This window comes from Bos indicus, chromosome 20 (assembly GCF_029378745.1).
Source record: "Bos indicus isolate NIAB-ARS_2022 breed Sahiwal x Tharparkar chromosome 20, NIAB-ARS_B.indTharparkar_mat_pri_1.0, whole genome shotgun sequence".
Classification (NCBI taxonomy): domain Eukaryota; kingdom Metazoa; phylum Chordata; class Mammalia; order Artiodactyla; family Bovidae; genus Bos; species Bos indicus.
In genome coordinates this window covers 4,358,588-4,367,884 of record NC_091779.1, presented here as the reverse complement: position 1 = coordinate 4,367,884, position 9,297 = coordinate 4,358,588, and the positions used below count along the sequence as shown (strand labels likewise).

General features: G+C 48.8%; 1 protein-coding gene across 2 annotated transcripts in view; it reads right to left on the bottom strand.

The window, feature by feature from the left end:
• Positions 1–4,706: 4,706 nt before the first annotated feature.
• Positions 4,707–9,297, bottom strand: part of NEURL1B (neuralized E3 ubiquitin protein ligase 1B) — a 44,510-nt gene continuing 39,919 nt past the window's right edge. For both annotated transcript variants that reach the window (XM_019982934.2, XM_019982935.2), the window contains one exon: positions 4,707–9,075. In XM_019982934.2, the coding sequence (XP_019838493.2) occupies positions 8,831–9,075 (245 nt within the window). In that variant the 3' untranslated portion in view covers positions 4,707–8,830. The remainder of the gene's footprint in view (positions 9,076–9,297) is intronic.

The window sequence follows — 9,297 nt, the reverse complement described above, 5'->3', positions numbered from 1 at the left end:
AGAGTCAGACATGACTGAGTGACTAAGCACAGCACATCACAGTGTGTATATGCCAGCCCCGATCTCCCAATTTATCCCACCCTCCTCTCCTTATCCCCTGGTAATCATAAGCTTGTTTTCTACATGCATGACTCTACTTCTGTTTTGTAAATAAGTTCATTTGCACCCCCCTCCTTTTTTAGATTCCACATATGAGCAATATCACATGGTATTTGTCTTTCTGTGTCTGACTTACTGTCACTCGATATGTTAATCTCTAGGTCTGTCCATGTTGTTGCAAATGGCTTATTTCATTGTTTCTAATGGCTGAGTAATATCCCATTGTATATATGTACCACATCTTTATCCATTCCTCTGTTAACGGACATTTAGGTTGCTTCCATGTCCTGGCTATTGTAAATAGTGCTGCAATTGGGATGCAGGCGTGCTTTTGCATCATGGCTTTCTCTGGGTATATGCCCAGGATTGGGATTGCAGGGTCATAACTTCCGTACTCTTCTCCATAGTGGCTGTACCAATTTACATTCCTACCAACAGTGTAGGAGGATTCCTTTTTCTCTACACCATCTCCAGCATTTATTGTTTGGAGATCTTTTGATGATGGCCATTTTGACCAGTGTGAGGTGATATCTCACTGTAGTTTTGATTAGCATTTCTCTAATAATTAATGATGCTGAGCATCTTTTCATGTGCTTTTGGGCCATCTGTATGTCTTCTTTGGAGAAATGTCTATTTAGATATTCCCCCATTTTTTGTTGGGTTGTTTTTCTATGTGCAGTTTTATATCTTGATTTCCCCAGTATATTTTAATATAAACATGTTCCTGTGTTATAAACTGTTTGCTGAGTTCCAGATGCTGTGCCTAGCACATCACTTGAATGAGCTCAGTAATACTCACATTCATTCTAAAACCAGGAACTCTTATTATTCTTGCTTTGCAGGTGAGGAAACTGAGACACAAAAAGGTTAAGCGTCTGGCCCAATGTCGTGGTGAGGACCTGGCTGTCCGGCTTCACAGTCCACATTATTACCTGGGGATGTATCTGTATCATGTTTTATTCAACATTCTTTAAACATCTGTTGTTCCTCCCTGCCCAGTTTTCCTTCTTCATTGCTCCAATTTTCCCCACCCCCAACTCTTAATTTAACAGGTGTGGCTATGGGGTGGAGGTGAGTGCATGTCTGACCAGTTAGAGCCCTGGATCTCCCTGGCTTCCATGATTGGCTAAGGAAGGGACACATGATGCACTTTGGTCCACTCGGGGATTTCCTCAAAGGCAGGGTGTAGCCTGGACCTGCTGTCGGCTGTCTCGTGGAGCTTCCTGGGAACGGGGGACAGAAGAGAGCAGAGGTAAAAGGGGAAAGGCCACATCCTGTCGCAGCTTTTCAGATTCCAGGTCAAAAGGCACCCAAAGTGAGTTCTTGGGTTTTGATATGGGAAGTCTCAGTTACCTGAGCCTTTTAATCTCCCCAAAGCCAGTTCCAGCTGGGTTTCTTTTTTTTTTTTTTAAGAATAGTAAAAGATGTTTATCAGTTTTCACAATCAACAGTCAGACAAAAAGTAAAAGATAACTACAATTGCAAGCCATAATGGAAACATGATTAACCTAACAATATAAATTACAATCTGGGGGGTTAAGGAGACTGATGTGGTAAGTGGAAGTGCATACATGAACACGTTCTCATCCACCCAGCCAGTCCAGTCTATGTCTTCTGGTTGATGCACTTAATCCATTTACATTTAAGGTAATTATTGATATGTATGATCCTATTACCATTTTCCTAATTGTTTTGCGTTTATTTTTTGTAGGTTTTTTCCTTCTCTTGCATTTCCTGCCTAGAGTGGTTCCTTTAGCATTTGTTGTGAAACTGGTTTAGTGGTGCTGAATTCTCCTAACTTTTGCTTATCTGTAAAGATTTTGATTTTTCTGTCAAATCTGAACAAGATTTTTGCTGAGTAGAGTATTCTTGGTTGTAGGTTCTTCCCTTTTATCACTTTAAATATATCATGCCATTCCTTTCTGGCTTTTAGAGTTTCTGTTGAGAAATCAGCTGATAATCTTATAGGAGTTCCCTTGTATGTTATCTGTTGTTTTTCCCTTGTTGCTTTTGATACTTTATTTTTGTCTTTAATTTTTGTTAGTTTGATTAGTATGTGTCTTAGTGTGTTCTTCCTTAGTTTATCCTGCCTGGGACTCTGCACTTTCAGGACTTGGTTGACTATTTCCTTTCCCAAGTTGCTGCTAAGTCGCTTCAGTCGTGTCCGACTCTGTGCGACCCCATAGACGGCAGCTAACCAGGCTCCCCCGTCCTTGGGATTTTTCAGGCAAGAGTACTGGAGTGGGGTGCCACTGCCTTCTCCGTTTCCCACGTTAGGGAAGTTTTCAGCTACCATCTCTTCAAATATTTTCTCAGGTCCTTTCTCTCTTCTTCTGAGACCTCTATAATGCAAATGTTTGTGTTTAATGTTGTCCCAGAGGTCTCTTAGGCTGTCTTCATTTCTTTTCATTCTTTTCTCCCTATTCTGTTCTGCTGCAGTGATTTCCACCGTCCTGTCTGCCAAGTCATTTATTCATGCTTCTGCCTCAGTTTTTCTGCTCTGGATTCCTTCTGGTGTATTATCCATCTCTGGTTGTTCTTTAGTTCTTGCATCTTCTCCATTCTTTTTCCAAGATCCTGGATCATCTTCACTATCATTATTCTGAATTGTTTTTCTGGAAGGTTGCTTATCTCCACTTCATTTAGTTGTTTTTCTGGGGTTTTATCTTCTCTCTTCCTCTGGGGACACAATCCTCTTCGTTTTCATTTTGATTAACTTTCTGTGATATAGTTTTCATTCTGGCAGCTACAGGATTGTGGTTCTTCTTGCTCGTTCTGTCTGCCCTCTGGTGGATGAGGCTTGTGTAAGCTTCTTGATGGGAGAGACTAACGATGGGAAGAACTGGGTCTTGCTCTGGTGGACAGGGCAGGCCTCAGTTAAACTGTAACACAATTGTCTGTTGATGAGTGGAGCTCTGCTCCCTCCCTGTTAGTTGTTTGGTGTGAGGCAACCCAGCCCTGGAGTCTATAGGCTCTATGGTAGGGTTAATGGTGACCTCCAAGAGGGCTCATGCCAAGGGGCACCTCCCGGGACTGCTGCTGCCAGTGTCCCAGTCCCCACAGCGAGCCACCGCCACTGTCAACCCATGCCTCCACAGGAGAGCCTCCGACGTTAGCAGGTGGGTCTGGCTCAGTGTCTTATGGGGTCACTGCTCCTTTCCCCTGGGTCCTGGTGTGCACAAGACTTAGTGTCAAGACTGGAGTCTGTGCAAGTCCTATGGTCAAGTCCCACTGGCCTGCAAAGTCAGGTTCCCTGGGGATTCCTATTACCTTTGCTGGATCCCCAAGCTGGGAAGCCTGCTGTGGGGCTCAGAACCTTCACCACACTGGAAGGACTTCTTTGGTAGAACTGTCCTCCATTTTGCGGTTGCCCACTTAGTGGAATTTGATTTTATTATGATTGTGTCCCTCCTACTGTCTTACTGCGGCTTTTCCTTTGTCTTTGGATGTAGGGGTACGTTTTTTTGGTGGGTCCCAGCATCCTCCTGTCAATTGTCCAACAGCTAGCTGTGATTTTGGTGCTCTCATAGGAAGAGGTGAGTGCATGTCCTTCTACTCCACCGTCTTGAACCAGTCTTCATGCCAGCTGGGTTTCTGTCACTTGCATCCAAGATCTCTGACAAGAACAGTTGGTTCACCGTATTTGCAGGCTCTGCATCTGTGAATTCAACCAGCCTCAGATGGAAAGTGTTTGAAACAAAAGTTTCAGAAATTTCCAAAAAGCAGAACTTGAATTTGTTGCACGGGCAGCATTTAAATAGCATATGCGTTGTGTTAGGTATTGTAAGTACTCCAGAGATGATTTAAAGTATACAGAGGGTGTGTATAAGTCAAATGCAAATACTAATCTATTCTATATAAGTGATCTGGGCATCTGTGGCTATCCCAAGGTGGGGTGGTGGTGGTCCTGGAGCCAATCCTGTGAGCAAAGAATGATGAGGGACAACTATAAACCCTAGTTGTTGGTCATTAGGGTTGTTTCTAGTTTTTCATTATTATAAATAATGCTGTAATGACCATCCTTAAATATGGAGCTTATCCTCAATAAGAATTAATTCCTGAGGATATTTTCTTAGGAGTTCCTAAGCAAAAGGTTTGAATATGCTCAGGGTTCTATAGACATTTTGCAAATTATTTTCTCAAGGCGGGCAATGATTTGTATCCCTCACCTCCACTTCCCGACAATGTAGGTAACTGTGATTTTTAAAAACAGTCCTGAAGAGACTTTGTTTTTTAACAAGCCAAAGTTGTATTTGTTTTTTTTTTTAAACAGGAAAATTATGTTAATATAAAACAAATAAAAACAGACAAATCGAAACACACAACACACAAAAGCACAACACGCAGGACCAGCGCAAACCCTTCCCAACCCACTGCCCTCAGGCTTAGAAACCTTTATTATAGACCCCCAAAGATTAGTCTGTGTTGGAGAGGTCACAGTATCGAATCAGAAAAATAAGAGAAACACATTTTTTAAAAGGTCTGTACACAGGTAGTGGAGGGGTGGAGTGGGGAACATACACTTCTTCACGCCAACATCAAACACACGAGGCAGAAGCTTCAGTGATCGCCACAGATCTCTGGAACACCACCATGTATGCTAGTCCCTGGCCCACTTTTTAAAGTTGCTCTTAAAGAGGGTTAAAAGTGCACAGACACTTTCATAAGGCACGGACAGATTGTTGTACAAGTCATTGCGTTAGAAAGACGGTGAGACAATTAGACACGGAGAGAGGCCCCGTGTTCCTGAGCCAGAGCCTCTCTGCCAGAGCCAGGGCAGAGACCAGACTGAACGGCGGAAGGAGACTGCCTCTCATTTGCCAACTCTGTACACGCCTATTCTGGAAATGACTGCGGGTTCCCTGGCCACTTGGGGATTGATCTCCAGCCACCAGTCCCAAGGCCTGAAAGAAGCAGGTAGCCCTCTCCCCACGTCTCCCTCCCTGGCAAGGCCTGAGGGCAATCATTAGTTGGTGGGGCCCTGAATGGTTCTGCCAAAGGCCATTTCAGCAGAAGTTTGCTGCCTATAAGGTGCCCGGCATTCCTAATGCAGAGAAGGATTTTTGAAGTGTGCAGGGGTCTCTGGGTCTGGAAAGCAGTTGTGTACTGACCAAGATAGACCCCCGAGGCAACAGAAGGGCCAAGAGAGCCCTCGAACTCTGCCCCAAATGTCTCATGATGTCCTTCCTCTGATGTCAGAGCTGGGCTCCTGTCCCTCGATTGGTCCTCCTTGTACTCCACAGGCAGTAGATGCTCAGCACATGTTCACTGAATGACTGTGTGCACGTGTACGTGATGTTTTACCAAATCCTTGAACACTCATAACCGGATCTCTGGACTACTCAGGAAACCTTTAATGAGTACCTACTATGTGCCATCACAGGACCCAGCACTGGACGGGCCAAATACACGTCTACAAATCTGTCCACCTCCTGCTCTGCGCCACGAGCTGCCCGCAGGCTTGTCTTTTGACCCAGTTCCCGTCCCTGTGTCCAGAACACAGGCCACGCTGACCAGGAGTTGTAGATGGCTGAAGAAGTCTTGCTACACTTCGGGAAGCAGTGCCCCAGGTAGCTAAATCCCAGAAGACTCCCAGGCTGAGAGCGGGCTAGACAAAGGTGTTTGTCTTGACTTGGAAACAGCCAGATTTCTCTGGTGGCACCAGATCACAACAAAGGGGGCATCTTCTGGTCTCCCCTCCCCACCCCCAGGGGGCCCTGCTTAAGAGGGTGGTGGTCACAGGGCCCAGGAAGGTGAACAGGACAAGGCTCTCCCCCGGGCTGCCCCAGATGGGTGCCCACATATAATAGGAAGAGGCCAGGAGAAGGTGGCAGTGGGCAGATGAGCCTGAAAGAAAGGACAGGAGTCTTCCCAGGCTTTGGGTGGCAAAGAGGCGTCAGTCTGGGGCTGGAACCCTCACACAGGGGCATGTGCCCGGCTCTCTCCAGGGGCTGCCCAGGTAAGCTTCAAGGAAGAAAACTCAAGCGATTTCTTGAGCTTTCTGGACCCGGGGAGAGGCAGTGGAGAGCGTGGGGTTCGGCACCAGGCACCACTGGGCTTGAAGCCCAGTCCTGCCACCTCCTGCTTCACTTCGTGGACCTCAGTTTTCTCACCTGCCAAATGGGGTAATAGCAGATTCCACTGATTGTAAAGAACACAGCTTTTCTACATAACATGTCTGAATAAAATGAGTTGTATAGCTGTGGCACCTTACAGTTAAAATTGGCAGTGTTTTTCCCTTAGTGGCACACAGAATGGTGTATTTTATAATCGGTGGTGTCTTCAATATAGTACAAAGACCTGCCTCGCAGGGTGACGTGGGGACGCACCTCTGCAGCGCCGTGCAGGGCACACAGGGCTGCCAAATAAAGGAGCATGGTTCCTGTCCCTTTACTCCTGCCCCTTCTCCAGACAGAACCTAGAGGGCAGTGTGGGCAGCTTCTCTGCAGTGCTGAATAAATCAGTTTAGAGGAAATGTCTAAACTGGAAATGTCTGGTTTTGAACAGATAAACACCCCTTTAATTCCTCTTGGAAATCGGGATGCTACTAATAGCGGCTGCAGAGCGAATTACACAGGCCACGAGCTCCCTCCTTCCCAGGTGACAAGTCGCCAGGCACACGTCCTGGTCTGCCCTGGGTCCAGGCCCCAGGTCCCTGGATTCCTGGCCGTGGCTGCACTGAGCCCGGCTGGAACCTGAGGTGACAGGAGAGAGGCGCTGGCTGCAGAGACTTCCGGGGCTGTGACTGTGCCTCAGTCCAGCCAGGGGAGCTGCTGCCTGGAGACCACCAGCCTGGGGGGGTGATGAGCTCTCTCTCCTGGGGCCTGTGTGTGGCTTTGCCCACACCCAACATGAGGGGGAAAAGAATTCAGCTGGCTGCTGAGCACTGCCTAGGTTTGCAGACTCTTAATCTGGCAAATGGTGAGGTGTCAGTTGCTCCCCTGAAGGTTCTGTTGTGAAATTAAAATCTGGATGTAGTTCCCAAGTTCACAAGGGAAAAAAAAAAAAAACCAATCAGGGATTCCTGCAGGGGCAAGAGGAGGGTTTCTGAAGCTGAGAGCAGGTCAGAATACCAGGTGAAGAAGCAGATAGTCCAAGACCCGGAGCACCACAAGGGCATGGACTGACTGGCCTTAGGAGACTTGATCTACAGAAGGGGCCTCCAGACACCCAGCAAAATGTGTCGTATGAATGCATAAACTCTGAACGTCCTCCTTTGCTTGTCCTCCTCAATAGATGAACAGATTAGGAACTGGACTAAAAATACCTGTTCTTCACAAGGTGTCCTGGGCTTTGTAGAATGTTGTGCTGTCCTCCCAAGAGCTCCGGAGTGGGCAGGTACTAGCTTTCTTCTTAGACAGATCGGGAAGTGAGAAACAGAGAGGCTCGGGGCCCTCCCTAAAGATACAGCACAAGACAGGGAAGGTGGGGCCCAGAGCTGGGGCCCAGATGGGAACTGCAGGCTGGCCAACTCGTCAACCCAGGCGTGGTCTGGGAGTCTGCAGAGACGGGCCTGGGCAGGGGTGAGTGGGTAAGGGAGGGGAAGCAGGGCCAGGGGCCTAGAAAATGCCCAGCAAATTGCCCTGGGGAGGGGGAGAGTCACAAGGTCAGCATTTTCAGAGTGTCTCAGTTCCTAGCTAACATCCTAATAATCAGTTAACATCTCAGCAATCAGCAGAGGAAGATGAGCTGAGAATCAGAACAAAGATGGTGGCAAAGCTGCACTTCCTCCCTCTACTTGGCAGCAGGTCACCTTGGTGATGCTCACAGCTGTTGGCGAGTGCCAGGCCTAGCATTTCAGCAGGAAATGTGGAGAGCTGAGGAGTGGCCCTTTCCAACCCCAGGGGGCTCACTGGCGTCTAGGATTCTTTCCCGCCCCCAGGAAAAGGGGACCTGCTGTTTTATTTTCCTGCAGATGGTGAGGGTGGTACAGACTGAAAGCATTTGTGGGTGGAGTCAAGGGGTGTAGCACTTACTATTAGGTGGTCTGGGGGTGGAGGGGTGACAAGGCTTTAGAGGGGACACCACCCAGAGCTCTGGCCCCAGCACTCCTCAAAACTGCTCTCTGAGACTGAGAGACTGAGTTAGATACTAAAAAAGCAAATTGTTCTTTTAGGTTCTCCACCCACCTTCCCCCCGCCCCCCGCAAGGAGTTGCCACTTTGGAGCTGTAAACAATGAGCTATTTTTTCCTCGCCTTAGAAAATCTGAGTGTCCCTTTCCTATACCATCCGTGGGAGTTCTGTTTAGGTGCGGGTTCCGTATATTCAAAACCAGCTGACGTCATAGCCCCAGAAAGTGAACAGCTTCTTGTCCCACTGCCGTCTGGGCTCCAGATTGCACATTCCTTAGTGTTAAATAACCTCCCAGAGCCAGGATCCCTGGATAAATACCAATGGGTTTCTCTCAGTCATTCTCAGCCCGCCCCGTCTCGCACTCACACTCAACCAACCCCAGCAGAAGGCATTGCGCACGGGACAGTTTCCCAGCTGAGACCACCGGGGGACGGCCTTTTGGGGGCACAGCACTTTCAGGCCAGAAGCAACCCTCACTTGAACTCAGGCCCCCGGGGGCCTCATCTCCATGACTGTCACGCCATGCCCACCACTGCAGGGTGGCGGACGAGATGGCAGTGCCCTTGGGCTCCCTGGTGGCCATGGTGGTTGCCTGGCCCAGGGGGTGGGCTTCAGAAAGCTGACCTTGCTCTGGTCAAGGCCCGTGGGCGGGCCAGGCTACGGCCTGTAGGTCTTAATGACGTCCTTGATGGGCCGCCGGCAGATGGGGCAGCAGGCCCGGGCCTGCCTCTTGAGCCGCAGGCCACAGCCGTGGCACAGACACATGTGTCCGCATGTGTAGATGACCGTGTCCACCTCGCCGTCGAAGCACACGGTGCACTCGCTGCTCTTGCTGCCCACCAGCTCCGGCGGGGAGGACACGGGCGACACTGGTGGGCTCAGCGGGGAGCTGGGTGCCGTCACTGCAGAGAGGGAGAACAGGCAGACCTCAATTCACGGTCCCGGGTGGGCTCTGCTGGGCAACCCCACGAGGGCAGAGCTTCTGTGCCAGAAGCCATGGGGGGCAACTCTGGGAGACACGGCGTTCAGTTTTCCTCTGGGTTTTGCCCCTTTTCCTATGCTCCTCCCCCCAAGCAGCGAGCACTGTTATCGCCCTTTGGAATGCCACGTCCAGATGTTTCTCC